Consider the following 16,212-nt stretch of genomic DNA (forward strand, 5'->3'; position numbering starts at 1 on the left):
AAGTCGTCACTATAACTTTTTACGTCATAAGTGACTATGTCGGGGATGGGATTCGATCCCAGGTCCTCGGCGTGAGAGGCGAGTGTTATAACCACTACACCAGGTCCGTCCCCATCTTTTGGGAATGTTTCTGTATTTTTCTCTTTATTAACGAGATTTTAAGTCCTGGGCTAAAAATCTCGGGACCAACGGCTTTACTTTCTTTCCGAAAAAAATGTCACTTTAAATTTTACGTCATAATGGGGATGGGATCCCATCCCAAGTCCTCGGCGTGAGAGGCGTGTGTTCTAACCACTAACCACTGTTGAAGACTTAAGACAATTCTCGCTCAACTTTTCTAAAGGACCTATCTAACATTGAGAGGCTCTCTTTGTTTACTTTCTCTTTAATCAATAACTGAGTCACATTAACCTCCTCTGTTGCGTTTTTTGTATGAAACGCTAGCCAAGGAAATTGCCTTTCGATCTATAGTGAAAAACTTCCCAAAAACTTTAGTATTCCACTGTTATAATTGAAAAAGAGCGAGAGAGGAGAGAATCTCTCATTTGTACATAGGTCCTTTAGTAATGTTTAGCGAGAATTATGTTTTCCGATAGCAATCGATTCACTACCAATCATTATGATTGACAATTAGAAAAATTCGGATTGTTCCACGTTGACAAATACTCACATTTTAAACTTTTCATGTAACAATGTTTATTGTCGACTATTCATCATACAAAATATTCATTAGTTCGACATTTAAGAAAACGCATCACCACATATAATAATCCTTTAGTAGCAATGCACACATCCCTCCCAATGGCACTCAAACACTATCCAACGTAAGTGGTATCAACAGGCACTCGGTAAGCATTTTGCTGTTCGATAAGGCAGGTAAATTGTCCACAGGTTTATACCGTATGTAGAGCTTGTACATAGTAATCTTCCAGTTATTGTTCTCGAGGGGATCTCTGCGCAGTCCGATCATGCTCTCAAACTCTCCCAAGGTCGTCAACCGATTGTCCAGTCCTCTTCGGTCGTTGTAAACTACTCCCACCGTCAGCACCAGTACGCCATTATCCGATATTCGACCCTGGCAACCATCGAACATGATGTTGGGCACCAATTGGAAACTGTACTGAAACTTGAGGCTCAAAATTAGATTCATGATATCCCTATGTCCCCGAACTTCCTCGACTCCTTGCTGACTTTCGCTTATTTCGAGCATTACTGAACACATAGCATCGGACCAGAATGCGCTCTCATCCAGCGAGTTACGATTCCATTTGAGATAAAACCATGTGGTGTAGTCCAGTGCCAGTAAATTGACAGGATATTGCTCTTGTCCCGGATCTGTCGTGTCGTACCCAGGGCCATTCGTTTGGTTTCCCATAGGCCCACCGGTGGCTACGAGATTTTGCATAGTACTATTGGAAGAGCTCGATTCTGCTGAGGTGGACGGAAGAACAATCGTCTGTGGATCGGAGCTTGGCGTGCTTCCAGCTGGTGCTCCATATTTGACTCGCCAAAAGTTAAGGCACTGCTTTATCAAACTGGCTTTTGTACTCTCCGGTGGGAGCTGTATGTTGTAGTTCTGCAGATATCGGTAGATGAATTCGGGTTTTACGATGTTCTTCGAGAGCAGGGTAGCGGCATCGCGGCAGTTATCCAGCATAACATTTAAAGATTCTGAAAAAAAGAAATAAAAAATGAAATTAGACTTCTTTAAGACTGTGCTTGTGTAAATTATTAGAAAGAAAACACCATGTGGATTAGTGACAGAAATTTAGTATATATAAATATCTAGAAAAATAGCGAGGATACCCTATTACGACGTAAGATTGTTTGGCAGTGGGTAAAACCACTCAAAAAGAAATAGTTTTAATAATTTTAACTGCTAATGTAATTTGAGTGTTGAATTTTTCGTTTGATGATCATTTTAACAATTTCCAACCAGTCTATTTACAAATGTATATGCTACAAATGTATGCTACAACAATTTTTTTTAACAAAAACTACATAGGGTGCAGAACCACTTGGGCACTCCCATAATTAACTTTGGCATGGGGGGTTTTTCTCGACCGAATCGTCTGAAATTTTGCTATAAGTAGTACGACGCATATTATGGCCAAAAATTAACTCTGTATCTTTCAAAAAACCCCACTGCCGAAGTGAATCAAAAGTGCCAAGAAATGGATAAGGCTCCCTACTATTTTTGAGCGATTCCATCTGGTGTTCAACATTTTATCAGGTGACTTAAAAAATTTAATGTTTTGTGATGATAGAATTGAGTATATTTGTAGTTTAAGCTAAGTATGCTGTTCCGCTCAAGAAAAGTAAAAATTTCTGCGGAAGAAATGGTCAAGTCATTTTCTACAGTGTGCTCCATTTGAATTGACATTTCTTTTCAACTGTCTACCGTTCGTATTCAGAACAGTAGCGATTGCAAGATAAGAATTGATTTTTTCACAGTTTTGAAATGTAGAGGACTTAAAACATAGAAGAATTAAATCCTGTGAAAAATTAACGGTTTTCTTCGCGGTCAAATAAAAATGCTCTTCTTGACCCTGAAGTGCAAGAAATTTCGCATGCATCGAGATAAGTGATTAATTTTAGTTTCGGGTGCATAGTCCCCATTATTGTTGAAATTTGATCTCTTTTGCCATATAAGCTACATCACTTCAAATTTGAACCTTTTGCATGAAAATCGGGCCTCACTACTTCTATTTTAAACACAACTATCTTTTTATTTTAATTATCATTTACCGGTTTTACGGCTAACCAGTCGAGTGGAAGTTTAAACCGTAAATTCTTGATGAAATTCTTCATCAAGGCGTCGATAGGCGCATGGTGTACGCACAGGTCTATCGATCGCAAGGCCCTTGGTTTGATTCCAGGTTGCCGCGAAAACTATTTTTGTTTATAAATTTTGGTTTTATAAGGTGAAGATGAATCGAAGTCAAATTTCAAATTTTCTAGAGCAAAAATCTGGAGAACCAAACACCCGTTTGAGCTGAAAACTTAATCGATTGGTCACTTCCAGCTAGTGACAGGGACCCAGATAGCCGTAGCGGTATACGCGCAGCTATTCAGCATGACCATGCTGAGGGTCGTGGGTTCGAATCCCGCTGGTCGAGGATCTTCTCGTAAAAGGATATTTTCTCGATTCCCAGGGCATAGAGTATCTTCGTACCTGCCACACGATATACATATGCAAAAATGGTCATGGTCGATATACATATGCAAAAATGGCAAAGAAAGCTCTCAGTTAATAACTGTGGAAGTGTTCATAAGAACACTAATCTGAGAAGCAGGCTTTGTCCTAGTTGGGACGTAACGCCAGAAAGAAGAAGAAGAAGCTAGTGATCAAACGATTAAGTTTTCAGCTTAAACGGATGTGTGGTTCTCTAGATTTATGCTCTTGAAAATTTGAGGTTTGGCTTCGATTCATCTTCCCCATAAGGCAAATTTACGAATTTCAAGCCGATTTCTTGTGGCGGATTTCCATATGGATTCCTATGAATTTCGATAGTCCATTTGCCCCAGTGCTGTTCGCCCTAGGGCGCGTTACCCCTACACCACGAGAGGACTCATGGACGCAGAAGTTAACCTGAATTCGATTTCAATTCAATCACCCCTATTCTAACGTAAACAGTTCAAACGCTCTTTCGATCGAAAACCGTTCTGCATTCCCGTTTACGCCAGCAAAATCAAATAGGCTGTGGATTCGAACGAATAGGATTCGATCGAAAGTTGGATCCGCCGTAGACAAGAATGAGGGTGAATAATCGCTGGTCCTCTTTCGCAAAGCGCACCTCTTTCGGGCATCTAATTCTTCCAAAAGAAGTGCGCGTTGCGAAAGAGGACTACGTGATTATTGAGCTGAAAAATTAATTCGGGTTAAATTTTTAATATTTGTGGGGTTGCTGGTCCAATGGCTACCACTTCTGCTTGATAAGCAGAAGATCATGGGTTCAATCTTAGGCCCGTCCCTTTCCTCGTACTTTGTAGATGTATCTTTCACTTGCCTCCATCTCCCACTCTTAATATATCACAGATGATCTATCGTAGCTCATAGGATTTGCTAGAACCAGAGACGGACAAGAAATCCCTTCCCCTACGCTTCAATTCTTCCATCATTATAGCACGCCTTCCCTTACGCCTGATACATAGGCAGCCTGCTAACCAAACAGCAAGCCTCTCTGCCATACAATTACCACCCCTAATCTTTCCCGCATAAACTGGCGTAGATGCAGGGGTATATCCGGTCTACTGAAGGAGCCAGTTTAATGCATCATCAATTCCTCCTCCTTCCCCTCATTGGTCTGCATTCTGACGTGGCAGGCGCCATTATTTCTAGAAATAGAAGATCACCAGCACTTATACACTGAGGGTGTCTGTTAGTCCAAAGCAGTCATCTGGTTGGTTCCTAGTGTAAGTGCAGCTGATCTGGCGATATTGGAGTAGCAACCACGGGCGGCCAACCAAGCTCAAGCTCATTCGATTTACGCCGTAATATATTTCAATATACTTTTAGCTTGTTCCGTGAAATAAAACTGCAATGTATTGTAGGTCTATTCTGTAAGTCACTGAATATCACTAAAAATGATTAATCTCGGAATTTGGTGATACTAGTAGGGAAATCCAGATAAAAACGTATTAATGTGAATCTACTAGGGGCCTTTCTTAGCTGAGTGGTTAGAGTCCGCGGCTATCAAGCAAAGCCATGCTGAAGATGTCTGGGTTCAATTCCCGGTCAGTCCAGGATCTTTTCGTAATGTAAATTTCCTTGATTTCCCTGGGCATAGAATATCGTCGTACTTGCCACACGATATACGGATGCGAAAATGGTAATTTTGGCAAATAAAGCTCTCAGTTAATAACTGTGGAGGTGCTCATAAGAACACTAAGCTGATAAGCAGGCTCTGTCCCAGTTAGGACGTAATGCTATGAAGAAGAAGAAGAAGTGAATCTACTCATAAGCTACATGTGTTGATTCCCTGTGCAATTTTGATTATTCCGGTCAATCACGGATCATTTTGACAAACTTTTTAGGCTTCCTGACGATGTGTTTAGTGTTGTCAGGCATTTAGGTGAAACACTTTGGAATCAATTTTTTAGATTGCACTATAACTTCAAAGGCACAAATCTCGCGAAGGAAGAATCCAACAACAGTGAACTTTTTATTTTAGCTTTGTGCACTAGCAGAAAGCTTTAAATAAGATCATAAACGTTTGCAAATCATTTCTCCAGATAAGTGCCTTTGAAAACGTGGGTAGGGTCACAAGCCGGCCATTGTAGCGTCCATCTTTGGATTCCGAGATGTTTCACCTTAAACGCATTGTGCTATAGAGCTGGGTCCTGCGAACTGAAGCCCCTTTTATGTTCAAGCAAATCTTGAAACATATTTCTTGTGACGAATTGTGTTTGTCGCATTAGTCCCTCAAACGTCATTCAAAGTTCTCTGCTCTCAAAATGTTGCTCTCCGATCTCTCTCTAAAGAGCTTGAATTTGTTCAAACACCCATGACTTTCTCAAAGTTTGTTTACATTGGACTTGATCGACTTCATGTGAAATATGAATATGGTCATATGAAAATCTTTAGGAAGTTGATCTTTGTCTATCTATTCTATTTTTACCCATAATTAACTTGTTGATTACAATATGATGCTCGGTTGCCGAAGGAACAACGGCAAGGATCGTGTGAGTTCCTATCGTTTCCCGACAGATTTTATTTTCCGCTCGAAGTGGCTAGAATTTTATGATAATAACTAGACAAAAGCGAAGACATTGAATCAGAGTTTATGCTCATCTTCTTTTGTTCGGAGTAATGATATCACTGAACATGAATCTTTGAAGCATTACGCTTCGATAAAAACACGCAAATCAGAATTCGACAACCGGTTGACAGTATGGTTGTATGATGTTGAACGTGATAACCATAAATTATAAAGACAAATCAATGAATCATAAATGTAAGAAAAATCGATTTTCAAATTATACTAGTAAAATATGAAAAAATAAATAAAAACTTTTTTGGGTTTTAATTTTGATAGAATGCAATACTCTGACTCTCCTTAGTCATTCATCCGAAACAAACATAACCTCAATTTCAAATGTTTGGCTCCAGCAATCAGGCTCCCGTTTGACAAGCGTATCGAGTCTGTCCGAAGCACCCAGCTATAGAGTAGGGACGTTCCGATATATCGAATCAGTTTCATCAACTAGTTCCTAGTGACCTCTCAAACGATATTTTTGGCAAAACTAATATTTCAATCCATTAAAGTAATAAATAATGATCATCATAAACGTTAAAAAGCATTAAAATAATTAACACCTTCGCAACAATATAGAACTTTGTGTTTTGGAATCCTTTCGATATTTTTTTTCTTTCGATATATCGAAACAGAAAAAAATATCGGAAGAAAGTCATACGGAAAACCAAAAGTAAAATAATGTTTTCCAACATTTTTTTATCACTATGATAATCTTCATACATTGAACTATTGGCAGAAAATGTTTCATGACGCAGAAACATTAACGTGAACGTTGACGAACAGCAAAAAGGAATCGGTTGGTCAAAATGATTCGATATATCGGAACGTCCCTACTATAGAAGAAGCCTTAGATTTCCGCTCCATAAAGGAATAATTTTCTTTATTTTTTTGTCTGCCACTGGGTATTGCATGTGTAGTGCTTTATTTACAGAGAAAGTTCACCACATTCCCAATCTAAATATTATAACTTGTTAAAATTATCCTTACATGTGATAGGTTATTCATACAGTTGTTCTACGCAGCTTCTAGAATTTTTTTAATATGAGTTGGATTTTTAATTGCATCCCTTAACGCCCCATTTCACGGTATGTATTTTCGCTACTTAGACTAAATTGAATTTTATTTGGCGCTGATACGACGCGAAAAATATTTTGGACTAGTCTGACAATGCGACCGACAAAAAATCCGATGCCAATATCAATCATTGAGATAGCCAAACAGTTCTTTACCCTATTGTGTAGTTGTCTGGACATAAATTTAATATTTTAGCATAATGTCTCATTAGGTGCTGGACAGTACTACGCAAATGACTGACAGTTTGCGAAACCTGATAACTTTACGGTACACTGTAGCGCTTCTTGTTGAACCGGTTTCTTGTGGTTCAAGCCGTCGTCAGTGACGTCATTAAACATCTTCACATGCCATAAATAAAAAAAATAAACCAAAACCTGTTCGTCCAAATGCAGTGGTTCCAAACTGTATAGAGGAGGGTCACAAGCATCTATTCTGGAGGAAGATATTTTTTGGCATTTTAGGGGTATCCAGTGTTTTTTATTTTCTGATTCAACGTTAAAAATGGAGCCAGAACTCAAAGTTTCATAATTTAACGTGCCCTGGAACTATTTTTAAAACACGTTTGAAGTTAATATGGAAATCGCTTTTGAATCACCCCTCGCTAAATTTTACTACAGGACGAGCTGTCATTATGAACATTGAAATGTAATTGAACCTACAAATTCTTCTTCTTCTTCTTGACATTAACGTCCTCACTGGGACAGAGCCGGCTTCTCAGCTTAGTGTTCTTATGAGCACTTCCACAGTTATTAACTGAGAGCTTTCTATTGCCAAAGTTGTCATTTTTGCATTCGTATATCGTGTGGCAGTTACGATTAATTATACTCTATGCCCAGGGAAGTCAAGGAAATTTCCATTACGAAAAAATCCTTAACCGACCGGGAATCGAACCCAGACACCTTAAGTATGGCTTTGCATTGTAGCCGCGGACTCTAACAACTCAGCTAACGAAGGCCCCTAAGCCTGCAGATTGAAATCCTAATTGATCGTTTATAATAACACAATTGAGATATTGAGATAGCGCAATAAAATTATGGTATAATCAGAAAAATGTGCTCTTTCGACCAAGCTACAAAAACCTGTAACTTTTTCATCGCCAAACAACCCAATTCAATCATCCTTCTCAGTATGTGTGTTTCAGTTTCGTTGTGGAAGATATTGAACATTTCATGCAAATTTTGTAACAATGAACTTGGGGAGTATATATGTAGTTCATTTCCAAAATTTCCTGGTGATTGCTCATAGGGAAACAAAGTTACAGCATGCCTAAGTTGAGCATTTTAGTCTAATAAAATAGTAGTTACGGAGATCATAGAATACTTTTTGGAAGACACGGGTAATGAATTTTGTTTCTATCATTTGCAAGAAATGTTTCTACTAAATATATAAAATTGCAAGCCAGTACTACTACGCAGAAGTCTTAAAGTAGGGCTTACGACGACATTATAAATAAAAAAATTGCTTTAACGTTGTGTTTAATGTTCAAAAATAAAGTAATAAACAATCTTTAGACAGAACAAAACTTTTGAAACTTAGAATAGTTTTATAATAGAGAAAACGCATAATTCAGGGTGTCTACTCCCAACAAACATTTTGGTGGAATAAGGACTGAACAAATTACTCTCAAGCAGATTTTAGCTGAATAAACGGTTGTTCAGCTATTAATGTTACTTGAGCTATCAGGAAAAACCTGTAAATATCAGGGAATTTTATTGAACCTTGCAAAAAAAAAAATTGTAATTCTCAGGAAAATTCGATAACAATCACGGAAATTTCTTTGAGGCAGTAAAATGTGTTCATAACGCGTCAAAACTCCCAAAAACATTTCGGCTGCGCCACTATCAAAACGCTGCTTGAGCTGTTCAGTGAGGATCTTTACGGGTATAAAATTTTATCGACTTCACAAGACATGATTGTATTTAACGAATATTTCTAAATTTGATCAGTAAAGGATTCATATATCTTCGTGCACGATTTTTTTAAATTATTCTAAATTAAAAAAAACTGGGAAACTGATTTTGCGAAAGTAATCTGGAATCCCAGCAACTTTTAATTTGAAATGTCGAAACAACCAGGATTGGGAAAAATCCTCAAATTTACTCTACAGTACTGCCGTTAACTGTATAACAGTTGTTCGTGTTCACTTACCAACTCACTGATGGTCGACGTGCGAGTACCATAGGACACCCGTGCTGTTGGTGATGGATCCACTCATCGTTGACGCAACCAAGAGAAAAAAAAAATCATTCTTGAACTACACTTTTTTATATTAAACTTTGGGAGGGATTATTAGAGTATGTTTAAAACTACAAATAAACTTTAACACTTCACTTTTTGCAAAAAAAAAAAAAAAAAAAAATAACACTAAGGTGAGCAAATACCTTTAAACTCTAATATGTGTTGCTTATCCTGACAGATAGGCCTATTTCGTCTGCGACTTACAGACTTCTTCAGTGTCGACATTCTTGAACTACTTCTGACTTGAAGAGCACATGTTTAATTTTCACTCTTAAAATAACAATAATACAGTCCATTTCCAGTTGTAGTACGACGCGTTTTATTCCGCAAATATCCGTCCGCTCCGCGTCATTCGTGTACTCTCATTAGTCGTCGCTCGTCGTAACAACAGTAACATTCGCAAATACGCCGAACCGAGAAATCGCCTTTATGTTTAGCTGCATTTATATCAATATTACAAATATTTTGAAACTTAGATTATAAACATCCCAACAAGACCATAAAACATCCATTGTTATATGATTTACACTAAAAAAACTGATTTTTTTTATATGTTTCCGATAATTTCTGCAACGATACAATTGTGCAGTTATTTTTACGATTTCATTGGACAATAATCGCATACGAGTCTCACTGCCTGCTGTGATGCTGCAGCATGGTGTTCGCTCAAAGTCCAAACATCATGATGTCAGTTTTCCCGTGTTGTCATCCCTGGACAGTCAAGATGACCTTTGGTCTTCAATTGATCCAATCCTACGAAATCGACGAGAATTGGGTCCTAAAATGTTTAATGAAAGCTTGTTTTTATTTAATGACACAAAAGCGCATGTTATTGCAACTATTTTAGCATTTTTTTCCGCTCAAATAACGGCTACATCATATTTAAACTTTAATTTAAAAATTGGGTCCATAAATGAACCTTGACACTTTTCACCATGTTTGACGTTCGCTTAATCAACAAAAACACCACAGGGCTTTTAGTTTTAACACTGGGGTTGTTCCTATCTGACATTTCGGAAGGGACACGGAAAGCAAAATACACCCAAAATTTGAGTTTAAGCCAAGGAGTGTGACAAAATCCAAAAAAATGTTTCTTGAACTTAAACAAAAGAAAAACATTGAAAAATTGAGTAAACATGTGTTTTTGATCTAAACTTAAGCGTTTGGCATTAAAATTGGGACAGGCCTTTAGGACCCTATTCCGACGAAGAAAATGACCGTCTATACAGCTTTTCGCAGGATCCCAAATAGAAAAACAAGGATAGATTGCGTGTTCCAATAGGAGATGATTCCAATAGTAGCTGCTTCGCTGATCCCGCCGATCCAGTTACAGGAAGTCGGAAGAAGGAGATACAACGTCCACTCACGGCGAAAACACGTCTTTCTTCCCACAGGGTTAAGCTTCAGAGATGCGGTTGCCTGAAGCAGTGTTCGAAAAAGGTCTCGAAGAATGAACGGATAAATTAAAATTCAAAATACTGGAATCATTGTGCTGGTCATGTTCTGTAGATATGATGTAATATACATAAAAAATAACGAAGAGCTTAGTACCGGTCAACCCATTTACAACATGCTTCAAATCAATGACTACTTCCTTGTAAAATGTTTTTAGATTTGTAATCTTTGTAGAGATCCGAGAATATCATCTTAAAGTTTCGTCATTTTTATATATATTATTTCTATATTATTTATATGACGAATCAGGATAGACGTTATGCTATTTGTGATGTTGATAAGGTACAATCAATTACTCCATAACTATACAAAAACCCACGGTTGGGTTGTTTTGCTTCTCTCGCAACAGCAATGTTGTTAAAAACAGAGAGAGACGCACCGACCCAGCGTCGAAGTTCAATGGAATAAGCCAAATTTGGATTCATTCGAGTTTACCTAACGTTAAGTTGTTTAAACCCATCACGGAGACTTCGAAAGCTAACGCTGGGTAGATTTTTTTTGCACTGAGTAGTTTGTTTTGCCGCTGTCAACTGGAAACAACCTAATGATAGGTATATATCAGTTAACCCAAATTTGGGTTATCCCACGGAAGAGCCGAATTGCATCAAAAGAAGTCAAAGTTGGGTTGATTTGCGGATCCGTGTATATCATATCGCGGTTACCGCTTTTCTTAAATTATAGAATATTAAAGTCAATTCTCCATAACTCGATACTGAAAAGACCATCGAGTTAGGGAGCTATCGAGTCAAAGAACACAAAACCAGTATAACTGCAATCAATCGCAGCTAGTAATGGAAACCAGCACTTACTATGGTTTTCTATCTCGATTATTATTATTATCTTTATTAACGAGATTTGCAGCCCAAGGCAGGTTCATCTCGGATCTAACTCGATATCGTGTAAGAGGGAGTTGACTGTATTTTGAATGGTGACCAGCAATTATACCATTTGACCAAATTACGAACTTAAAATTAATCACATAGCAACAACGCTGATATGTAGGATGTATTTTTGATCAATGATGAACCCTACTGTTTTTTTTTATAATTTATCTTTTTTTATTTAAAAATAAGCTATTTTGAGACAAAATTTCGCTTATGTTTTAACTGACAATTTTACTTTATTTAAGTCCTCCGTTCATCAAGAGTCTCCTTAAAAACACATTTTTTCTGTCTTTAAAGTGAGTACTAATGTGATATACGATAACATTTTTATTAGAGATTTCGCCTTCTGTCATAAAAAGTATATTCTTTCAATTTAGCACTGCCACACTGGTTATTTTTCAAAGACAGCTATCTTTATATCAAGGATTAATTGTCCTTCTTTAAGCATGATTTGTCTTATGCAATGTATCTTCGGAGCACGTTACTTTAGTTTACTCCTTTTTTTAATCAAACGGTGTTCATCCAATTGACCCTTTCGGTCAAACGTCATTTGGCCAAATGACCCGGAACTACATAGAGCCATGTTAGTTTATCTCGAAATTCAAGCCTACTACTATTACCATTCCCAACACTGGTTGCAACTACAGTTCTTCCAAACGTTTCTCATAAATTTTCTCAAAAAAATCCCATGGAATCTACAAAAAAAAAACAAGGTTCCATACTAATTAATACTGTAGCATATTTCCCAAAAAAAAATCCAACATATTTTCCTAATAAAACCGTCCGATGTTTTTTAAGGAATTCCTTCAGAAATATTATCCAGATTAGTTTTTTTTTTAATCATCCTAACAATTTAACTGGAAATTCTTTTAAAATTTCCTCATGGGTATATGAGTACTTCTAGTAATTCTTATTCATCAAGGATTACTCAAGAACTTACACAAGTTTCATCAGAGGATATTTTAAAAATTTGCTTTAAAAACACCTCACACTTTTGTTGTACATTTTCTCAAATTTCTTGAAAATGTCATTCATATTTTAATGGAGAGTGCTTGGAATAAAAAATTCTGGAAGAATACTTAGACAAATATATAAAAACTTCCTTGAAAAATCTCAAAGCATTAATAAAATTAAATTTTTTGGTTGAATTTTTAAAGAAATTTCAAACGGGAGTTTTGGAAGATGGGGATTTTTTTTTATTCCCGTACAAAGTGGGCCGAAGGGTCTCAGATTTTCATGAAGATTTTCCACAGGAAGGGCTCATTAATATATGAATAAAAAAAATTGAGAAAAATTCAGGGACACTTATTTGGTCGTGGAAAATTTTCAAAAAAATATTTTTGAGAAGATAATTTCATAAGCTTTAATCGCTATTTTTTGAAACTTTTCCACGAGTTGGAGCATAGTTTTTCCGGCTTTTCTTTACGAATTTTCTCAACGGTGGAAAATTTTGTGGAAAATTTTTTCCAGTTAATCTTTTTTTTATTCCTGAGAAAATTTGCTTTCATTTTCATAAAAAAAACTTTGTTTCTATGATGCTTCGTTCTTAAGTTATGATTGTTCAAAGTAAGTAGTGTCAGGGGAAAACAAAAAACATCCAACTGAGTTTTCCGGAAAAATAGGCGACCCTGAATTTTTATCAATTTTTTTTTTATTCATATATTGATGAGCTCTGCCTGTGGAAAAAGTTTCATGAAAATCTGAGACCTTTCGGCCCAAACCCGTACGGAAATAAAAAAAAATCCCCAGATGTCTCTAGGACTCAACGGATAAAATATTCCTAAAGGAATTCCTGATGATCTCTGAGTTAATTTCTGTGATTATATTTGGAAAAACCAGGCTAACCTATTCTTGAGATTTCCATTATAAAATTCTTCGATGAATTCCATAGGGAAAATCTCAAAGAGATTTCATGAGAAATAATCAATACCTAATTAAACTCATGAAGAATTTTAGGAGAAAAGTTAGGCTTGTTCTGCAAATCTCTCAAATAAAAAAAATCATCTAGGTATCCTAATCTGAGAAAATCTTCGGAGTAATATCCGAATGTTTGAACGAATACCAGTAGTTTCTCTATTATATCACTGCTCAGTTTAAACATGCTTTTCTTTTCGATTATATCACGCCACAAATATTATATGATTTTCATTTTACATTAACTGATAATCCTAAGACACCATCGAGATGTCTTCGGTATCCAAACGGCCCATGGATACCATTTGAGACTTCTTCACTGAACCTGGGCAGAAAATTAATAGTAAATGATCATTTTCCGCAAAAGTAGGTACGCAGTAATTCCATTGAAATAGTTTCAACATGCATTAAAAAAAACTAAACTTGAAACACTATTCAATTAAAATGATTTGTTATCAATTTTGTATCCATCTGAAGTTTGATTAGGTATTTCTTGAACCTGAACCCTGGAAATATCGGAGAATTTTATTTCTGTAGACGGGTAGACACCAAACTTTTTTTTTTTTTTTTGAAAACCGCAGTCATGATACTGCTAGAAGATAAAGGATATTCTACAAGGATATATGATTGGCATTGAATTCCGTATTGTAATTTTTGGTAGAACACTTTTTTGTAGTGGTAGTGGTCTTTTGTTTTTGTCTCGCATTTTTAAGTACATACTTCATTGTTATATGTTTCTCCTAATTCTTTTTACTTAAGAGGCGCAGATAGCTGTAGCGGTAAACGGTCAAGACCAAGCTGAGGGTTCGAATCTCGTCGGTCAAGGATCTTTTTTGTAAAGGAGTGAAGAAAACTTTCTAAACTTCCCAGGGCATAGAGTGTATTCGTATCTACCTGCAACACGATATACACATGCCAAAATTTTCAATTGGCAAAGAAAGCTCTCAGTTAAATAATAACTGTGGAAGTGCTAATATGAACACTGAGCTGAGGAGCAGGCTCTGTCCCAGTTGAGACGTAACGTCAGAAATAAAGTTTTATTCGTCACTGTATTTATTTATTGACAACATAGAATAGTTAAATGCAATGAAGTGGTCGCTTGGTTTGGGAACCACCGCGGTTCTGGATTGATGCGAACAAAAAACAGGGGTGTGTGGATAGATATCTTTCGCATGCGTAATAAATCATCTTTGGCGCTAATACCATGCTGCGATAAGAAATTGACGACGAATGACGAACTGGTAGTACCTAAACAATAAATTTTCCGAGTGGATAGTATAATTAGCACTTCGTGTCAAAACTGTCCCAATCAATATACTAATTGGCTATCGGCTATGATGCTTTTCTGATCAGTTTTCCGCTCGATCAGCTGATTTCCATGATAAGAGTGCCAATATGAGCCGGTCTAAATTGCAGCGTAGCAATAGATAAGCGATAAGCAAGAGAAGATAGGATGCAACATCCGGTCGTAGAAGCGGATTAATGGTCCAATTTAGATTCAATCAACCCTAAACCGGGTATAGTGCATTCGAAAGCCCACTATTACCTAGTACTCACTTTCAAGCGTAATCTCCTTGATAGTATTTTTAGAGATGATATTTCCAATGGTCAGTGTGACTTTCCGCACCTCGGGATCGGTTTGGGTGAAAAAGTCCGCAATTCCATTGCGTTCGTAATCGAAGGAGATCACCATCTCGTAGCCAGTAGGTAATTATCACGTCGATTGCACCTCGCCGACAACAAATACAGTATCTGTGCGAAACGGCATGAAGAAACCACTTAATACTTTAAGCACTACACTAGTTTAAAATCGCGAATCCGGGATAAAATCTGCGCGAATCAAATCTGTTCACGCAAGAAGTTTCCAACTTTTGTTATGATGATCTCGTCCCATCCCGGTTGACGTTTGTCGTGACGATTTTCACTTTCTGTTTTCCTTCTGTTCGTAGTTTGTTTTCGGCGAAGATGGCACCACTGCCTCATTGGTAACCTTTATTAAGGTCAAAGTATTATGGATCCGGTAGAAATAAGGACAAGCATTTTTTTTTCTCAATCTCCATATGCGATTAATATATGAATAGTGCGCTGTGTTCACAAACATCGTAAGAATGCAGCGCCACACTTAAAAACTGATTTCAAAAAGCGGCGAGTTGAGCGTTCGTATTGCAATAACCGTTCCACCTTTCATAGGGCAAAATATATCCAGCTTTTTACTCTAGCCATGCTATAAAATCTTTGACAGAAGCTGACTATCACCACTGAACTGAAACTCGAAAATAAATCATCAGTAACCCATCTTTCACTGAAATAATTTTCGTTCCTTTTCTGTCACTTAAACTAAAATCTAATTTCGATTTGCATAGATAATGGTTTAATCGGTCATTATTCATTCCCTTTAGTTTTTTAGGTTGCATGCATTAATGACTATTTTATATCTGCCTCTCTTTCATTCTGCTGTGAATTTCTACACTAAATGTCATTTCGCCAGGCGAATTGACAAATAGGAATAAAATTTCCTGCAGAATGAAAGAGAGGCAGACAGAAAGTAGTTTTTTTTTTGTAAGGCACTCCGTGCTCGTGGCCACTACTGTGCCGGAATCAGTTGGTCTGTAGCTTCTTAACCGATACAGATCTATTTTTAACTAATTTATATTTACATCTACACTGAGATGAAATCTCCATTACATTTTATGTGCGAAGATCAGATAGAACGACTTCTAGTGGCTCTAACTTTGATCTATGTGCAACATTTGAATACTATTAACTTCCAATAAAATTTACTGCCTCTTCTTATATTATCCACATGCTCTGCAGTGTAATGCCAATGTCACACATTTAAGATTTGAATGCGTACAGTTATATTTTAACACGTGGGACGAACTTGGATC

General features: G+C 36.9%; 1 protein-coding gene across 3 annotated transcripts; it reads right to left on the bottom strand.

Moving 5' to 3' along the window:
• Nucleotides 1-660: 660 nt before the first annotated feature.
• Nucleotides 661-15,231, bottom strand: LOC5570785. 3 transcript variants are annotated; one of them, XM_001653244.2, is made up of 2 exons: nucleotides 14,882-15,231; nucleotides 661-1,671 (listed from the first exon to the last, which is right to left on the bottom strand). In XM_001653244.2, the coding sequence occupies exons 1-2, from the start codon at nucleotides 15,015-15,017 to the stop codon at nucleotides 809-811; spliced, it is 999 nt and encodes a 332-aa protein (XP_001653294.1). In that variant the 5' UTR covers nucleotides 15,018-15,231; the 3' UTR covers nucleotides 661-808. The 3 variants fall into 3 exon arrangements, with proteins under 3 accessions (XP_001653294.1, XP_021698599.1, XP_021698600.1); XM_021842907.1 differs by having other exon boundaries at nucleotides 14,871-15,231; XM_021842908.1 differs by lacking the exon at nucleotides 14,882-15,231 and adding an exon at nucleotides 8,982-9,085.
• Nucleotides 15,232-16,212: the final 981 nt, after the last annotated feature.

This window comes from Aedes aegypti, chromosome 2 (assembly GCF_002204515.2).
Source record: "Aedes aegypti strain LVP_AGWG chromosome 2, AaegL5.0 Primary Assembly, whole genome shotgun sequence".
NCBI lineage: Eukaryota > Metazoa > Arthropoda > Insecta > Diptera > Culicidae > Aedes > Aedes aegypti.